At 35.7% G+C, this 21,162-nt stretch overlaps 1 protein-coding gene across 3 annotated transcripts in view; it reads right to left on the reverse strand.

Moving 5' to 3' along the window:
- Positions 1 to 21,162, reverse strand: part of GRID2 (glutamate ionotropic receptor delta type subunit 2) — a gene marked incomplete at both ends in the record, with an annotated part of 1,503,481 nt that overhangs the window by 343,246 nt on the left and 1,139,073 nt on the right. For all 3 annotated transcript variants that reach the window (XM_081304511.1, XM_081304512.1, XM_081304510.1), the window contains one exon: positions 9,873 to 10,185. In XM_081304511.1, the coding sequence (XP_081160637.1) occupies positions 9,873 to 10,185 (313 nt within the window). The remainder of the gene's footprint in view (positions 1 to 9,872; positions 10,186 to 21,162) is intronic.

The raw sequence follows: 21,162 nt of genomic DNA on the forward strand, positions 1-21,162 counted from the left end.
AGCAAAACACATATATACATGTTTTTAATAGGATGTCAGTTCCTTAAAGATGAGTTTTTTGATCTCAAAAGCACTTAAGATATAAATTGTAAGAACTTGGAAACAAAGTTTGTAAAATTGCACCAAGTTTGAGTTCTTTATTTGTTGTGTCCCTGGCTATGTTATGCCATAGTCTATAATGACCACATGTTGCTGTGGTTTGGCAATGGTTTGAGTATCCCCTTCAAATTCATGTGTTGGACACTTGGTTCCCCGGGTGGTTGTGTTAGGAGATGGAGGTGGGGCCTATTGGGAGATCTATAGGTCAATTGGGAGTGAGCCCTTAAAAGAGGTTAAAGTAGTTCTCACGTGAACCTTTCATAGTTTTTGGAAAAGGTCTATTCAAAAGGCTGTATGGTCCCACCCTTCTTTCTGGCTTCCTAACTATTGACTGATCACTTCTGTAACGTGTGTCCCTACAGACAGCCATCTGTCATGATGTGTTGAAGCCCAAAGGCCCTCACAAGAACTGAGCCAATGCCAGCTCCTCGTCCCTTAAACCTCCAAAACTGTGTGCTAAAGTAAATCTCATTTATGTATAAAATTTTCTTGCCTCAGTTATTTCATTATTGCATGAAAATGATGGCTAAAACATATGTGGTAATGATGTATGAAAAAGGGAAACATGTTTTTATTGTTTTTCATGTTTAGTTGGATGATATAAATAGGAGTTTGTTAGTGAACAGTTTTTACCATGAGAATTTTCATTAGCTAGATCAGTTTTTCTAACGTATTTCCTTATGCTTAATTATAATTTGCATCTTTAAAAGAATGCTTATTTTCTGTGAGGTAATGATGAGTTTATAAAGGATTATACAGTGTGAGTGGTTCCATCTCTTATAGCTTGCAAAAACACTGGGAAAATAAAAATTACAATACTGAATGCCTACTTTATGTCATTAACACAGTTCTAAGCATTTTGTATCTATTAACTCCTAATATTCTTCAAAAATCTGATTAAGTAGGTGATTATTATTTGGGGAACTGAGGTACCTTGAGGTTTAAGAAACTTGTCTGATGATACATAGCTAGCCAGTGGTAAAAACAGGTTTAAAACTGAGCTGCCTCTCAAGAAAACACAAATATATTTAACAGTAGTTTAATCAGATATTTATATCCTGGAATCATACAATTTTACAGTTAAAAGAAAATTTTAAAGAACCTGACATTTATTGATCTACATCTGCTTGATCGGGAAACAGAGATCAAGTGAGTTAATTGAGCATTATTTCTTCCATTGTCAATAGGTAAAATATTGGCTCTTATCCTGTGTAACTCTCTTTTTTTTTGGGGGGTGGGGGTGGGCAGGTACCAGGGATTGAACTTGGGGGCACTTGACAACTGAGACACATCCACAGCCCTGTTTTGTATTTTATTTAGATTTAGAGACAGGGTCTCACTGAGTTGCTTAGTACCTTGCTTTGAACTCAACGATCCTCCTGCCTTAGCCTCCCAAGCCACTGGGATTACAGGTATGCACTCCCATGCCTGGCCCCATGTAATTCTCTTGATAGGTCATGATTTGGTATGTATTTGAGTGCAGTTTGCCAAATTGCAGTGTATCTGTAAATTCAATGCCCCACATGTCTTGTGTTTTTCTGCGTAGCACAGGACAGATACAATTCTATAATGGCACTGCATGCTTGCTAGCTTGTGTCACTTAAAGTTTCACAAAGAAAGACCCCAAGCTGTTTATTCACCTTTGTGATTAGATAATAATTCTGTTTAATATTCAAGCAGATGTTTCCTAGAGAATTAAGAATTTAAAATAGTAAAGGCAGAAGAAATACTTTTAAGGCATGCTAAACTTGAGTTTAAACAATGAATATAAACGTTAAGTGCCAGAAAACAACTGAAGCAGATAGGACAAACTGTAAAGCAATCCCAAATGGATTGTTAATTTAGAGTCTAGGAGACAGAGCTGTAAATATAAAGGGACTATAAATTTCATCCATGGCTACAAATCAGAGAACACTTTGGTGTATCCATAGTGTGGAACTGGGGATCATACATTGGTCTTTTGTTAAATTTTGGCACACACACATAAACACATACTTAGGCCCACAATTACATATGTAATAAAGAATTACATAAAGAATATAGTTTACAAATAAGAGATACTGATATATATATATATGATGAAAAACATAATGTAAACTTATACTTTATATTACACATTGAAACTTTTATGGTTATGATTGTAAAAAAATTCAAAAAATGATTGTGTCTCATTCAAGGATGTTTAACAGAATGTCACTGGATATAATTACTTATCATTTGGTGCATTAAAGATGGGAATCCTAAAGACAGGATTAGGTATATTATAGTTGGCTTATAATTTTGCATTTTAGAGCAAGGTTAAAAGCTAAATCTTAAATTTCAAAACATGTTGATTTTGTTTTTGAAGGCTGTGGTCAGTCTGCTATACTTTCAGAAATATAACCATCATTATTAAGCCTCTAATTACATATTCATAGATGAAAAGGTAAAATGGATTCAGGTTTGGGCCTGTCAAAAAGAAATTGAATTCCAAATTTATATTCTAAATTGCTTTTCTCTCCTTTTATCTGCAGTCCCTTGAGCCCAACACTTCACCTTAGATCAAGCCTAAATCATTTTTAAAATAAATTTATCTTTGGTGATGCCTGTTCCTATTCTTATTACTTCAGCTGAGAAGAATTGTGCTATGGTACTGTAAAAACTCTGCCAACAGCTCAGATGTCAGGCAAAACATCTTTTAAAGGACCTGTAAAAGCTATTCTTTCATTAAATTTAGGCTTTTAAAATGTGTTTTCTTAAAATATCCCTTTTATTTGTTTCGTATCTCTTAGGACACCTCTCTGATTCTGTTAAAAATAAAACTATTACTCTTTTTATTCACAGGTGGTTTGAAGGAGTCAAGAAAATGTTATTTGGAACAGTTCTTATATTATTATTATTTTTTAAAATATTTTTTTTTAGTTGTCGATGAACCTTTATTTTATTTATTTATTTCTATGCAGAACTGAGAATTGAACCCAGGGCCTCACACATGCTAAGCAAGCGCTCCACCACTGAGCTACAACCATAACCCCAGCTCTTGTATTATAATCAGAAATTGGATTCATTCTTCATGTTCTTTAATTACTTTTAACCCTTTAAAAGCCCATTTGGCATGGGAAAGGGTTTTCTGGCAAAAAGCAGGAAAAATAGGTGTTAACATAAATGATTTTCAGGACCATATTGCATGCTTGTAGTTCATGGAATAACTGCTTAGCTCATTACAGTTCATTGAATGTTAATCAATTTATTTATATCTTAGCCTCATAGAATTGTTCTACAGGAACACAAATTAATCCCCATTATTGGTGGAATTTTAACTCTCTCAGCATGAAAGTTCAGCTTTTTCTTTTTTTTTTCTTTTTTCTTTTGGTGGAAAATTTTGGTGATAAAATTAAAGAAAATGAACTCCATGTCATGTTTTAAATCAGCAAGGAGAAATTCTCAAGTGGATATGACAGCACTCAGAGTGCTTGGCAATCCCTTTGTTAAGGACTGCCAATCATAATTAACAACAACAGAGATGTTGTTTGAACATAAATAAAAATTACACAGAGCCTCTCTGAGTTAATACCTGTAAGAACAGAATGTAGAAAGAAATTCGTCTTTATAGCCCAGTTAACCTGTCACTGGGAATTACTCTCTTTTTCCCTGTGTTCATTAATGTCAGTAAACAACAGAGCTAGCCAATATCATTTTTGTTATCTACAAATTGAATGTGAAATATCAGATAACGTTACAAATGAATGGCTTTAGCTATTGCATTCCAAGTGTTGAATTCTTTTGGGTTTTGTGAATAAGACTTGGTAAATTTCATATATTTGATGTCTACACTATTAAAACGGGTGTCTTTTTGAGTTATTCTCTTATGCAAAGTTTTAAAGAGATAGACGCTCCTTCATCAGCCATCTCTCCTGTTGCCCAATTCAATACAGAAGACTGTCTCTTCTTTTTGTAGAAATGAGAAAGTTGCGATTCTCTATAACTGTGTAATCCATCTGGCAGTGGGAAGAATTTTGTTGTCTTCCAAAACTATCCTTGGATTTAAAAACTCAAGTTGCTTCCCCTGTTCATTTTTGTGCAATATCAGCAAGCTATTTTTGGTATTCTACCACTTATAAAGATTTTCTATTCATCATTAGCATTGGTGAAACTATTCAATCTTTGAGAAAACTACTAAAATCAATTTTCCTTCTTTACCCTTTTAAATAATTTCATCTGCTTTTCTCATAAGAAATGGTTTATTTTGGTTGCAATTTGTCTAAGATTCATTGGCATGGAGTAGAATACCCTTGCAATGACTCTCTTATTTAACACCACATTCAAACATCTATGATATGCATGGCACATAGTATACCCAAGGCATATTTGTTAAACCAAATATGTGAGAGTTATTCCTTATTTTCCTTTCAATCCTACTGGTCCACTGTTGGTATCTAATGAATATTTGCTGATAAATTTGTATATGGTTGCTTCAAATATTTTACATGTATATATATATATATATATAAAATCGGACAAAAGCATCTGAGGATAGCTCTTAATAGCAAACAAGTTACACCCAACCACATTTGTGAACAAGTCATTGAGGTTCTCCGTGGTCTAGTTGATATTAGGAGCCATGGGCAATAGCTGGGTGCAGTGGTGTACACCTGTAATCCCATGTACTCAGGAGGCTGACATAGGAAGACAACATGTTTGAAGAAGTCTGGGAAACTTAGTGAGACCCTGTCTCAAAATAAAAAAAAAAAATAAAAATAACTGGGGATGTAGCTCAATGATAGAGTGTTTCTGCATTCAAGCCTTATTATTGAAAAAAGCAAAGGACTGGAGATATAGCCCAGTGGTAGAACAGTTACTTTGCGTGTACAAAGCCCTGGGTTCAATTCCCAGTACTGCAGCAGAGAATCATTTCTAATACACTAAACATAGTAGATCTGCAGAACTTAAACTCCAGTTTTTTTAATGTATGTTAATTTCAAGGAGATGCATGTAGACATGGAGGGATAAGAGAGGATATAAAATGACAACAAAACTTGTATAAAATTGGTCTCTCATTTGTGCATTTACAACCTAATTCACAAGCTCTAATGTTCCAGCTAAACAGATGTACTGAGTTTATCTCTGTAATGGACCATACTGCTTTTGCATAGTTGAATTCCCTGAGCTGTTTTTGCAGAATGTTTTGAAGTTACAGATTTTTTTAAAGATCATGATTAGTAAACAACTCATATATTTAACATTTTTCTGCTTTTAGCTGTCCCTGAACTCTTTTTCAGAAATCTATCTGGTAACACGTGAAATGCATCTTTATCCCTATTCAATCTGGTATAGTAGCTCAATAAAGATTGTAATTCTGAAATAACAGCTGTACTTCCTCTTAAGAGACTATATTTTTATTGGAAACTACCACTAACTCCAGCTCCTTTGCCTATGCAATGGACACTGCCACTGATTGATTCTCTTTTTCACAAGGTTTATGGGCCTTTTCCTAATTTACTTTTAATCAGAGCATAAAAATGTTCTCAGCATCTTTTAATGAATTCACCTTTTCATTGTTAGCAAGTGGAGGAATAGCAGCTTTTCAAAGATAAAGCAGTTAATCATATGCAATTCAACATTATCCATCATTATGAATTTGTATAAATGCACAATCAACTTACAGGCTGTGCAGCTTATTTAAGGAAGCAGTTGGGATGCAAAGGTGCTTAACATATTTATAACTGTTGCTATCTGCTGCATGTTTATAGAGCTAGGAAAAGCTTACTAACCATATGGATAATTCTATTTATCTTGTTTTGTTGTTGGTTGTACTCCAAAACTTACTGAAATTTGCCTACCTGGAGGAAGAATTCAGAAAGCCAATCCATACTCAAACCAACATCCTCAAAAATAATTCTTCAACCTATAGGAAACTTTATTTATGTTTTTCCACTCTAACTTATTATAAAAGATACTTGGTAGGGACATTACAAAAAATTCCTCTTTGGTTTATTGAGTTTCACATCATTGGGGGGACAATTGTACTAACAGTTTTATTTTAGATTGTAATCTAATAAATATAATATTGCAGTTAACTCCATGTTTGATTTAGTTAAGTTTTTGGCATTCATTCATTCATTAAGCTGGTCATTATGTATTCATTAAACATCTAATGTATACAAGACACTGAAACGCAGGCAAGAGGACTATGAAGATAAATAGAATGTCTTGTACTTAAAAATTTCAAGTGAAGACAAATGAAGAAAATATAATTACAGTGTGTCAATAAGTACTATAATAAATATATATTGAGAAGCCTAGAAGATAGTCCCATGTCCCAGCAAAGACTTCTTTTTTTTTTAAAGAGAGAGTGAGAGAGGAGAGAGAGAGAGAGAGAGAGAGAGAGAGAGAGAGAGAGAGAGAGAGAGAATTTTTTAATATTTATTTTCAGTTCTCGGCAGACACAACATCTTTGTTTGTATGTGGTGCTAAGGATTGAACCCGGGCCATACGCATGCCAGGCGAGCGCGCTACCGCTTGAGCCACATTCCCAGCCCCCAGCAAAGACTTCTTGAAAGGAATGAGATCAAAGCAAGAGATGCAGAATGTACAGCAATTTGCCACAGAAAAACACAGTGTGGATGCAGAAATAATGGCTTTGGTCATAAAGCCATCCCAGGAATTCAAGGGGCAGAAACAAAGGTGAAGAAACAGAAAAGTCTTATTTTTACAGGACTAAAACCAGTGTAGAGTAACTAGAGAATTACATGTAAGAAGTAAGAATCAGGAGGTGAGAACTGAGCATGGATGGGAGCCAGATGGGAGCCTATGGTTTACATCTTAAAGAACTAAGGCCTTTTAAACTGAGTATTAAGGAGTTAAGGGAATATTTGAAAATGGAGATTATGTGGTCATATTTTCATGGCAGTGATCATTTGAGTATGGGTGCAAGTATGTCTGTCATATATTTGAAAGGGACAAAACTGGAAAAAGAAAAATCTGCAATGAGATTCCTATACTTCAGGTGAGAAATAAGGGCCTAATCTTGGTACCAAACTAGACTAATCTCTCTAGGTGAGAGGAGATTTTTCACTTCTAGAAATATTTAGGAGGTAAAATTCATAGGACTTGATTATAGTTGAACATGAGAAGTGAGAAAAAGGAAGAAAGCAAAATATTTTAAAAGTCTCTGTGTATATCTAGGTGGTTGTTGAGGCCTCACCAGGAATAAGAATATGAGAGGCCAAGAAGTTTAAGTGTAAAATGAACCCAAGTTTGGGCATGATGAGAGTTGTATTCCTGTTGCATACAGAGAATGGTCTAGTATACACTTAGTTACACAAATCTGAAGTTCAAGATGGATAATATAGATTTTTGTGAGTCATCTGCATATGGGTGATTGTTGAAAGTATGCTCAAACAAATTGGAAAGTGAAGAAATGAAATGAGAACAGGTTAATTATATCTGACTTCTATTTCTAGTCAATGCTTATATTTCTCAACATCCTCTGGAGAAATCAACTGACATAGAGTGAGTGTGGCCAAACTATCCCAGGAAGAGAGATCACATGAACAGACTCACAAGTAGAAAAATGAAGCCCACATTTCACAGCATAAACCACCCAACATGCAAGTGCAGCACACAGGCTCCAGATGATTTCAGCCTTTCACCTAGTGGATGCCTCAGACATCACGGAGCAAAGACAAAACCTTGGCTTCAATAACACGTTTACTGCTAAATCAAATGAACACCTTTCAAGCTCTAATCTTACTTAGTCCTTTGATATTATTAACAAATTCTCTATCTTTAAGTATTGCCTTTCTCTGGTAAGTGTACTACTGGGTTCTGATCTTTCCTTGCCTCCTTCCAAGAACTCCTATCAGTCACCACTGAGGGCTCCTCCACCCATTCCTTTCCTTAGGGCTTTGTTCTATGCCTTTTCTGGACCAGTGGTCCTTAATAAGGAGTATTGAAATCTGTCCAAGTGATCTTATTCACTTTCATGGCTTCAATTATTTCCTATATGCTAGTATTATATATATATATATATATATATATATATATATATATATTTTTTTTTTTTTTTAGCCTAGATATCTCTTTTGTATATCTGACAAATATATCAAACCACTAACCAAGCTCTAGAAATACCCTCTGGTTTGCACCAAAATTAATGTATCATCTGTTCTTTCATATCTATTTTTTTTTCTTCATCTCAGTAAATAAGATCAACATCCAATATACATACTTTCCTAACTCAGAAACATAGGATAAAACTTAATCTCCTTTTCCTCCTTCACTACCAATTCCCGTATCACAATATAGTTACTCAATTCTGTTGGTTCCATTTAATCAGTATCCTACCCTTAAATTCCAATGCCACCATGCCACATTAACTCTTTACTGGGTTATTATAATAGTTTTCTAATTTTTCTCACATTCCACAGTGCTTTCCCCCCAATCTATTCTCCACATTATAACCGGAATATTTCTGCAGTAAAAATCTGAGCATCCTTTTCCTGTATACCTTTAACTAACTGATCACTTCCCCAAAGATCAGTTTGAACTCCTAATAACAAATATATCTTTGCCTTCAACTTTACAAACTCCCCTCAACATAATTTTATCCCAATGTCTCTTTCACGTCTTGGTCTAAAATTCTATCCCAACTATTTGTATCCCCTTTCCTCTACTAATGAATGAATTAAAAGTTCTGTGACAAATATATAGCTACAGATAACATTGGGAGCCCTTATATGGAAGTGAGAGAGAGAAGGGGGCGGGGGGAATGCTCCCAAAGGCTTACAGGCCAGGTTAGAAGTGAGACAGTGGAGAGGAAAGAGCTATACACATCATTGTTTGTTTTGGCATTGCTGGAGCTTGAATACAGGGCTCTTTACGTGCTAGGCAAATGCTCTACCCTTGAGCCACATCTCTAGCCAAGACTAGCCTTTTATTAATTAAATGAGAATAGACAGAATGAAGTTCAATGAAAGATCTAACATCAATTGGGAATTGAAAGTAAGGTGTTATTAAGATCTATAAATATTAAGGTGAAATTGTCACAGGTCTATGTTGACACACATAACTCTCCTGTTCAATACAAAGTTGATCTTGCAAGAGACTACCAATTCCCTTATTATTTCCCTCTATGAGGACAGTAGTCTCAAATAAAGAATGAAATAAATATTCCATTTTGAGAATCAAGGAATTAATCAGCTGGGTTTAAAGAAGAGAGCAGATAGGATATTAAATAACGAAGCACAGACGTTCTTTAGAATATAATGAATTCATAGGTTAAATCATTAGTAAAGATTGTATATGAAAGTGAGAGTTAAAATATACTACTTCTTATCAGACTCTAAAATTAGCCCAAGTCTTTTCACTGCTAATGAATATTTTCAGTTCCTGAAATAACATCACTGAACAAAGAAGAAGTCCTAATATCTCTCATACATCACTACTTTCTCTAGTGATAAGTAGTTTCGTTGCAGTAAGGCTATTTCCTCAGAAAATCAGTTTGGGGAAGAAATTCTGATCTTGAGGTATCTTATGAATCTTAACTCTGACATTCACTTTTGCCTTGTTGATAAAACTGAGCTTATACCAAAAGACAATGAGCCATTATTGCTGGAAACCTGCTGGGTTTGAGATCCACTAGGGGAGAATAATAAATGTTCTTTTCTGAGCATTGCTTTGAGGACCCTTTAGAACTCTTATTGATGTCAGATACAGAATCATCCTAACTACATTGCATTTTGAAACAACATGCTCCTTTTTTTTTTATAACAAAAGGTAGTTTTTCTTCTTACCTTGCTGTACAAAGGATCCATACACAAACCACATGGAGTTGTAGAGTGTAGTAGATGCCATTGATCCCATTTGTAACCGTGGAGGATTAAGCCAGTTCAAGAGGTAGACCAGCAGACCCACCAGAAGGACTGTTCCAGCAATGCAGGCCCATAGAGAGAGATCAAACGGAGCCAGACAGGCAAACATATCCACAGTCTTTTCAGCCCTTCGGAGTAGAACCCCCACCGAGTAGTCCATGTACCGTGTTGTGAAGTCCACCACATTCTCACGGTCTGGGGTGATGGTTAAAGCAGAAATCCCTATGTCAGCTCTCTGAGAAATTGAAAGAAAAGGGAATATATTAGTAGTGTGAAAACAACTTGATTTGTAGCACTTCAGCTTGCCTTCAGGAAAAAAAATAGATGCCTCAGGCAACACCTTGAGACTTTTTTATATAAACTGAAAACATATAGAGATTTCTCATGGAAGAGCTACGTGTGAATTTTGCATTTCTCACCACAAATCCTACCCCACCAGATGCAAACAAATTACCTTGTTCATATTATCAGTGCATGTGAGATCAGCAAATACCTCAGACACAGGTAACATATGAAGAAAATTGCCTTCTTTTTCTTGAATCATTTTATCAAAGCCATCATTGACACAGTAGAAAGAAAAACATACACAAGTATTCCAAGAAAATGCTTTCAAAATATTAACTATGTTGTTAACTTGTGAATTATTAGGTAGGTTATTTAAAAGCTTCAATGTGACATTTTACCTTTGGTTTAAATATCTCTGAATAAAAATTTATATTATTGGGCTCTTATATAATAGAGTTTGTTAGAACTTTTACTGCATTGTTATATAGTGTCAGATGCCAGAGTCTCAACCAGAATTCTGTTGTATAAACTTCAAAAGCATTTCAATGACAATTAATGATTAAGAAGGCAGATAATTTTTCCTGGAGCTATAACCCCTTTTCTCAGTATGTGTCTCTTCAGAGTCTCAGTGATTGCACTTACAACTATAGCACATGCTATTTTAATTATTTAAAACTCATCACAGAATTTCAGTAAAGCACAGAATAAATGACTTCACATTTACATTCTATGATATAAGAATACATATTTAAATATCTAAAAGATGCATCTTGAAATAATAACCTGTGGCTGTGATTAAAGCTGTGGGAAGCCCCCTTTCAGACAAATACAAACACTAGTAAGTTACATGTTGAAGTTTCTAGTTATTTTTCTTTCTTATGTTTTATGAAAAAGAGTAGAAATTTATTTTATAGCTTTTGAAGATCAAGAAAAATGTAAAGAAAAGTAACATGTCAAGTGTAATAATAAACCAGCTTAAGATTCATCTGGTCTTGGAAATAATAATGCTCTTAATATTATAGCTCAAATTAAACAGTGAGTGGTGTGTGCAAAGCTCAGTGCTAAGTATTAAAATAATTGTTTTTCACTGAATTCTTATAATGAGCTATAAATTATGTATTTTCTTCATTTTATAGGCTGAGATACTAAAAATTGGAGAAATTAAATTATCTGTTCAATTCTCAGTAAACACAGAGGTGAATTAAAGTGGTTTTCTTACTTGGAAGATTGTATTCATGATTGTTTTATCATATTGCAAGATATCATTCATTTTCCAAAAGACCCATATTGGAGGAAGTCAATGTAACAAGTTTCAGGATAATTTTTTTTTCTTATGAGAGATTGAAATTTTGCATTTTTTAAAAAATGAACTTCTTAATTGCTGTAAGGCCATATTTATATATGAACTACAAGTTCAGAATTACTAAACAAATTGGTATTAAGCTTACTAATTCTACATGAAAATTGGATTTGTAGAAAAATAATTGATATTGTTTCCAAACTCACATTTTATGTTTTTATAGCTACATAGTGGGAATTGGGTCTTTTCAGAATGAATATGGTACCTGGATATTTAGCTTTCCACTCCTGTCTCTTCTGAGCTTCAATTTATCTATTTGTGAAATTAATGTAACTGTTCAGCAACACTATTGTGAACTGATTCATTTATCTTGATCTTAATGGCAAATAAATAACTCTCCAAGATTCAATTAGGCTCTCAGAAGGTGCATTTACTTTTTCAGGATGGTAAAGTACTACGGATCAGTAATTTACTAATTGGTGCACTAGTGACCCAAAGCATTTAATGACTCAATCCAAAGTCAAAAACTTCTACCTAAGGAGCAATTTACTGACATGTGGATTGAATATTTGTAAAATGTTTGTAAATATTTTGCTAATAAGTAATTGTTCTATATTTAAGTGATTATACCGTGGAACATTTCCTCCATTGATTTTAGTAATGGATAATGAATATTTCTAGGTATCATAAAGTGAATTTCTATAATGTAAGAAAAATAACTAGAGATTTATTCATTTACCGAGGAAAAAAGAAAAGTTTATGTTGTTTACACTTAATTATTGTTATGGTTTGGATGTAAGGTGTCCCCCCAAAGCTCATGTGTAAGACAATGTAAGACGGTTCAGAGGCGAAATGATTGGATTCTGAGTGCCTTAACCCAGTCAGTGAATTTATCCTCTGACAGGGATTAATTGAGTGGTAACTGAAGGTAGGTAGGGTGTGGCTGGAGGAAGTAAGCATTGGGGACATGGCTTTGGGGTACATATTTTGTATATTGCTAGTAGAGTCTCTCTCTCTCTGCTTTCTGATCATCATGTGAGTCACTTCCCTCTCCCACACTCTTCCACCATGTTGTTCAGCTTCACCACAAGCCCCAAGGAATGGAGCCCACTGTCTATGGACTAAGACCTCTGAAACCAGGAGCCTTTAAATAAACTTTTCCTCCTCTGCAATTGTTCTGGTCGGGTCTTTTAAAAAGACCCGAAAAAAAAAGCTGACTAAAATAATTATTAATAAATGTAACAAGTTAGTTGCCATTTATCTACAGAGAAATCCTAAATTCAAGGTCACATTCAGCTCCAATATTCTCAAGGAAAAATTGCCACCCTCCCTGTGGAGGGTATATCAGAATCATATAATGAACTTTTTTAAACTTCATACATGCGAGCGCACGCGCGCGCACACACACACACACACACACACACTCGCAACATAAACACACATTTTCCTGTCTCCGAGGTTTGCATATACCTTCCTAAGGAGGTGCCTCACTATAACTTTCAAAATCAATGATATAGCAGACATTTCTAACTGAAATGAATATGATCATCCTTACTCTAATAGAGATGCTGTACTAGAGCACACATACACATACACACACACACACACACACACACACACACACACACACAAAGCCAAAAGAGTACAGATTCAGAAGGATGGTCCTAAAACTTCCTACATATTTATGAATATAATCAGTAGTTACCAGAGATGATGGCTCATTCTTACCTGTCTTATTTATTGAGCTACTTGGTCAACATGCCTGTCCACTTTCTATAATGATTTTCAAATCTTCACCCTCAAGAAACCCTTAATCTTCTCAGCACCCACACCAACTTTCAGAACATGACCTACACTGCTATGTGACAGGCAACACAGAAGATCTAAGATTAAAATTCACACTAATTTCTACCTCACCACCTATGCTCCATACCCAACCTATTCTTTTCAAACACCTTTTTACAAAAGAGGGACTATCCTCTTTTCTATCTAAGGCCTACCCTCATCAGTAAACTTATCAACTGATATATCAACTGATCTTTTATTTCAGATACTTAAATTCCTCTTCATGTATTCAACATCATATCGGTTGTATATTCCCAAAGAGTTAACTCTTTTTCATTAAAACAAAGGGGAGAAAAGCCCTTCACTCAATTCCCTATCACTACTGACTCCCAGTGAACATGGTTTCTTTTCTTCTTCTTTTTTTTTTTCTCAGAGTCAGTTTTCTCTGAAAATTTGTCTCCATTTCACACATCCAAGTCACTCTGAAAAAAAACACTTTTGTACCCATATTATTGGACAGCCTTACTCATGGAAACGGAGCGTTTGAATCTTTGCATTGCCAAATTAAGTGGAGGCAATTCAGTGCTCATCTTATTAGGTCTTTCCATAGTATTTGACATTGATGATTGCTTTTCCCTGGAGATTTATGACATGACATAAATCTCCTTTTCAATTCTTCTTTCAAAGTCATTAGTATTCTCTGGACTTGGGCCTACACCCTTTTCTCACTTGAGATCCTCTGCTGAGGCAATCCATGCATACCTGTTACTTCCATTGTCCTCCTCTGTATACCTTATTTATAAATTTTAATTTCTAGATCTGTATCTAAGCTTTGGACTCTATATGTGCTTATTTAACTACATATTTTCCATTTCTCTTAAATCTCTCCAACATACCTCATATTTTACATATGATATCTTATCAGTCCTCTTTCAATGACTTCTACTTCAATGAATGACATCTTCTTATATAGGTCATTAAGTTTTGTGGTCTCACTATCTTCCCCAGCCTTATTACCCTACCTAATCTCTCACTGATTTTACCTTATGAAAATCCCCAACTCCATTCTCTGTTTTATTGTCTCTAGTTCTCATCCTTGATTTCCTGGGTTCCATTTCCCCATGGGTCTACATGAGATCAACCTTTCTTCCTCTTCATTGTCTCTACTACAGACAAAGTTATCATTCTATGGAGCAAATCTGATCCTGTCCTGCCGCACTTTTAAGATTTTCAGTGGATTTACATTGTTCTGTGGAAAAGGAAAAGATCTTTATATCATCTACACATATTTAAACAGAGTAACCCCCTCCAGCAAATTCTTAGTGTGCCATTTTCTTCCTGGCACTTCTTCCTGATACATTATGTATGCCAAATATTTAATGTAAAATAATTATTTAAATTTTGTTTAAGACTAGCACTAAAACTAAAATATAAATAAGTTTAATTTTTTTTTACAATCTCAGTGGAGACCTTGTTTCAATTTGTTTTAATTAGTTATACATGACAGAATGCATTTTGACACATTTTATACAAATTGAGCACAACTTTTCATTCCTCTGGCTGTACATGGTGTGGAGTCACACTGGTCACGCAATCATACATGCATATAGGGTAATAATATCCATCTAATTCCCAATCCTTTCTACCCTCCCTGCCCTTTCCACTTCCCTCATTCTCCTCTGCCAGATCCAAATTTCCTCCATTGTTCCCTACTCCCATCTCCCATTACGGATCAGCATCCACTTATCAGAGAAAACAAGCCAAACCCAAGTTTTTTGGGTTTGGCTTATTTAGCTTAGCACAATATTCTTTAGCTCCATCCTTTTGCCTGCTAATGCCATAATTTCATTATTCTTTAAGGCTAAGTAATAGTCCATTGTGTAAATTTACTTCAAAACTACTCTGATTAGAGCATTTTCTCAGTCTCCTTACTCTTTGTTTCTCCTTATAAAAGTCAATTCACCTGAAGGAGATGGAATGGGTCTCTGTTTTGTAAAACCTGAAAGATCTGCTCCCCCAATGGAAAGCAGAAACCATTTTCTGTGTAAGAGCTCTATACCATTAGAGAGATTGGGAAAATGAGCCAGGGCATTGAAGATTGCTGGAGGCTGCCTCTGCCATTCATCTTGTGATGCCTTCTGTAAGAGTTGGTGCTATCAAGGCAACACTTTATAAATATCTCTAGTTCAGAGATTCTCATTCGACAGGTAATTTCAGCACTAGCCAGGAAACTAGAAACGCAGATTCCCAGGATCCACTCCAGACCTACTGAATCAGAATCCCACCCAGGAGGCAGACCTGCGACTGACCGGCAGAACAGGCCCAGTGGCCCGCCGGCATGGTAGACATATCACGCCAATTGGAGGAGGGGCAGAGCTGCCGCCCACACCTGCAAGGAAAGGAAGACCTGTGACTGACCAGCAGAATAGGCCCAGTGGTCTGCCGGCATGGTAGACACATCACCCCAATTGGAGGACGGGCAGAGCCACTGCCCGCGCCTGCAAGGTAGGCAGACCTGCGACTGACCGGCAGAACAGGCCCAGCGGCCCGCCGGCATGATAGACAGATCACCCCAATTAGAGGAGGAGCACAGCTGCTGCCCGCGGCTGCAAGGGAGACTTTGCAACTGTACAAGAGCAATATAAATATGTAGGGGGAAAATTCAATAACACAACAGTTTCACCAAGCAGAAAGAAACACGACCAGTATGAAAAGACAAGGAAAGAGAGGAGCACAAGCAATGCAGGTCAACTCAACTTTAGAATGGGTAATATCTGCAGCAGATGGAATGTCAGATAAAGAATTCAGGATATACATGCTTCAGATGATCTAGAGTCTCAAGGAAGACATTACAGCAAAATCAGACAATGAGAGATCACTTTGAATTTCATGAAATTCATATGGAAAAATAAAAGACCCAGAATAGCAAAAGCAATTCTAAGCAGGAAGTGTGAATCAGGCGGTATAGCGATACCAGATTTCAAACTCTATTACAGAGCAATAGTGACAAAACAGCATGGTACTGGTACCAAAACAGGCGGGTAGACCAATGGTATAGAATAGAGGACACAGAGACTAATCCACAAAGTTACAACTATCTTATATTTGATAAAGGGACTAAAAGCATGCAATGGAGGAAGGACAGCATCTTCAACAAATGGTGTTGGGAAAACTGGAAATCCATATGCAACAAAATGAAACTGAATCCCTTTCTCTCGCCATGCACAAAAGTTAACTCAAAATGGATCAAGGAGCTTGATATCAAATCAGAGACTCTGCGTCTGATAGAAGAAAAAGTTGGCTCCGATCTACATATTGTGGGGTCGGGCTCCAAATTCCTTAATAGGACACCCATAGCACAAGAGTTAATAACAAGAATCAACAAATGGGACTTACATAAACTAAAAAGTTTTTTCTCAGCAAGAGAAACAATAACAGAGGTAAATAGGGAGCCTACATCCTGGGAACAAATTTTTACTCCTCACACTTCAGATAGAGCCCTAATATCCACAGTATACAAAGAACTCAAAAATTTAGACAATAAGATAACAAATAACCCAATCAACAAATGGGCCAAGGACCTGAACAGACACTTCTCAGAGGAGGACATACAATCACTCAACAAGTACATGAAAAAATGCTCACCATCTCTAGCAGTCAGAGAAATGCAAATCAAAACCACCCTAAGATACCATCTCACTCCAGTAAGATTGGCAGCCACTATGAAGTCAAACAACAACAAGGGCTGGCGAGGATGTGGAGAAAAGTGTACACTTGTACATTGCTGGTGGGACTGCAAATTGGTGCGGCCAATTTGGAAAGCAGTTTGGAGATTCCTGGGAAAGCTGGGAATGGAACCACCATTTGACCCTGCTATTGTCCTTCTCGGACTATTCCCTGAAGACCTTAAAAGAGCATGCTACAGGGATACTGCCACATCGATGTTCATAGCAGCACAATTCACAATAGCTAGACTGTGGAACCAACCTAGATGCCCTTCAATAGATGAATGGATAAAAAAAATGTGGCATCTATACACAATGGAGTACTATGCAGCAATAAAAAATGACAAAATCATAGAATTTGCAGGGAAATGGATGGCACTAGAGCAGATTATGCTTAGTGAAGCTAGCCAATCCCTAAGAAACAAATACCAAATGTCTTCTTTGATATAATGAGAGCAACTATGAACAGAGCAGGGAGGAAGAGCAGGAAGAAAAGATTAACATTAAACAGAGACATGAGATGGGAGGGAAAGGGAAAGAAAGGGGAAATTGCATGGAAATGAAGGGAGACCCTCATTGCTATACAAAATTACATATAAGAGGTTGTGAGGGGAATGGGAAAATAAACAAGGAGAGAAACGAATTACAGTAGATGGGGTAGAGAGAGAGGATGGGAGGGGAGAGGAGGGGGATAGTAGGGGATAGGAAAGGTAGCAGAATACAACAATTACTAATAGGGAAATATGTAAAATTGTGGATGTGTAACCGACGTGATTCTGCAATCTGCATTTGGGGTAAAATTGGGGGTTCATAACCCACTTCAATCTAATGTATGAAATATGATATGTGAAGAGCTTTGTAATGTTGTGAACAACCAATAAAAAAAAGATATAGAACAATAAAAAAAAAAGAAAGATCACGTTGACAGTGAATTACATAAACAAATCCAAGAAGCAAAAGATCAACTATACAGGGAGATAGAGGTAATAAAAAACAAACAAACAGAAATCCTAGATATGCAGGAAGCAATAAACCAACTTAAAAACTCAAATGAGAATACTACCAGCAGAGTATAACACTTAGAAGATAGAACATCAGACAATGAAGACAAAGTATTTCAACTTGAAAAGAACATAGACAGCTCAGCAAGACTGTTAAGGAACCATGAGCAGAACATTCAAGAAATATGGGACAACACAAAGAGAACAAACTTAAGAGTCATTGGGATACAGGAGGGTATAGAGGTCCAAACCAAAGGAATTAGCAATCTGTTCAACGAAATAATACGAGAAAACTTCCCAGACTTGAAGAATGAGACAGAATCCCAAATCCTAGAAGCCTACAGGACGCCAAATGTGCAAAATCATAAGAGATCCACACCTAGACACATTATAATGAAGATGCCCAACATACAGAATAAGGAGAGAATTTTAAAAGCTAAAGAGAAAGGAAGCAGATTACATTTAGGGGTAAACCAATCAGGATAACAGCTGATCTTTCAACAGAGACTCTGAAAGCTGGAAGATCCTGGAATAACATATTTCAAATGCTGAAAGAAAATGGGTTCCAACCAAGAATTGTATATCCAGCAAAATTAAGCTTCAGGATGGAAGATGAAATTAAAACTTTCCACAATAAACAAAAGTTAAAAGAATTTGAAGCTAGAAAACCATCTCTTCAAAACATCCTCGGCAAAACATTACAGGAAGAGGAAATGGAAAATAACAATGAAAACCAACAGTGGGAGGTAGTACAGTAAAGGGAAAAAATATTCAAAGAGGAAAAACAAACCATGTTAAGTAACATAAATAAACAAAATGGCTGGAAGAACAATCCATATCTCAATAATAACCCTAAATGTTAATGGCTTAAACTCACCAATTAAGAGATACAGGCTAGTAGAATTGATAAAAAAAAAAGATCCAACAATATGCTGCCTACAGGAGATGCATTTGATTAGAAAAGACATACATAGACTGAAGGTGAAAGGTTGGGAAAAATCATATCACTTATATGGACTTCGGAAACAAGCAGGAGTGTCTATACTCATATCAAATAAAATAGATTTCAAGCCAAAGTTAATCAAAAGGGATAAAGAAGGACACTACATACTGCTCAAGGGAACCATACACCAACAAGACATAACAATCATAAATATATATGCCCCAAACAATGGTGCAGCTACGTTCATCAAGCAAACTCTTCTCAAGTTCAAGAGTCTATTAGACCACCATACAATAATCATGGGAGACTTCAACACACCTCTCTCACCACTGGACAGATCTTCCAAACAAAAGTTGAATAAGGAAACTATAGAAATCAATAACACAATTAATAACCTAGACTTAATTGACATATATAAAATATACCACCCAACATCAAGCAGTTACACTTTTTTCTCAGCAGCACATGGATCCTTCTCAAAAACAGATCATATATTATGTCACAGGGCAACTCTTAGACAATATAAAGGAGTAGAGATAATACCATGCATCTTATCTGATCATAATGGAATGAAACTGGAAATCAATGATAAAAGAAGGAAGGAAAAATCATGCATCACTTGGAGAATGAACAATAGGTTACTGAATGATCAATGGGTTATAGAAGACATCAAGTAGGAAATTAAAAAAATTCTTAGAGATAAATGAAAACACAGACACAACATATCGGAATCTATGGGACACATTGAAAGTAGTTCTAAGAGGAAAATTCATTGCTTGGAGTTCATTCCTTAAAAAAAGAAAAAACCAACAAATAAATGATCTCATACTTCATCTCAAAATCCTAGAAAAAGAAGAGCAAAACAACAGCAAAAGAAGTAGAAGGCAAGAAATAATTAAAATCAGAGCTGAAATTAATGAAATCGAAACAAAAGAAACAATTGATAAAATTGACAAAACTAAAAGTTGGTTCTTTGAAAAAATAAATAAGATAGACAGGCCCTTAGCCATGCTAACGAAGAGAAGAAGAGAGAGAACTCAAATTACTAGCATACGGGATGAAAAAGGCAATATCACAACAGACAATTCAGAAATACAGAAGATAATTAGAAATTATTTTGAATCCTTATACTCCAATAAAATAGAAGATAGTGAAGGCATCGATAAATTTCTTAAGTCATATGATCTGCCCAGATTGAGTCAGAGGATATAGACAACCTAAACAGACCAATATCAATTGAGGAAATAGAAGAAGCCATCAAAAGACTACCAACTAAAAAAAGCCCAGGACCGGATGGATATACAGCAGAGTTTTATAAGAACTTTAAAGAAGAACTAATACCAATACTTTTCAAGCTATTCCAGGAAATAGAAAAAGAGGGAGAACTTCCAAATTCATTCTACGAGGCCAACATCACCCTGATTCCTAAACCAGACAAAGACCCTTCAAAGAAAGAAAACTACAGACCAATATCTCTAATGAACTAGATGCAAAAATCCTCAATAAAATTCTGGCGAATCGGATACAAAAACCTATCAAAAAAATTGTGCACCATGATCAAGTAGGATTCCTCCCTAGGATGCAAGGCTGGTTATATATGGAAATCAATAAATGTTATTCACCACATCAATAGACTTAAAGATAAGAACCATATGATCATCTTGATAGATGCAGAAAAAGCATTCGACAAAGTACAGCATCCCTTTATGTTCAAAACTCTAGAAAAACTAGAGATAGCAGGAACATACCTCAATATTGTAAAAGCAATCTATGCTAAGCCTCAGGCTAGCATCATTCTGAATGGAGAAAAATTGAAGGCATTCCCTCTAGAATCTGGAACCAGACAGGGATGCCCTCTCTCACCACTTCTGTTCAACATAGTTGTTGAAACACTGGCCAGAGCAATTAGACAGATGAAAGAAAGGCATAAAAATAGGAAAAGAAGAACTTAAATTATTACTATTTGCAGATGACATGATTCTATACTTAGCAGACCCAAAAGGGTCTACAAAGAAACTATTAGAGCTAATAAATGAATTCAGCAAAGTGGCAGGTTATAAAATCAACACGCATAAATCAAAGGCATTCCTGTATATAAGCGACAAATCCTCTGAAATGGAAATGAGGACAACCACTCCATTCACAATATCCTCAAAAAATAAAAAATAAAATA

This window comes from Spermophilus citellus, assembly GCF_964194105.1.
Source record: "Spermophilus citellus genome assembly, chromosome: 8".
Lineage (NCBI taxonomy): Eukaryota > Metazoa > Chordata > Mammalia > Rodentia > Sciuridae > Spermophilus > Spermophilus citellus.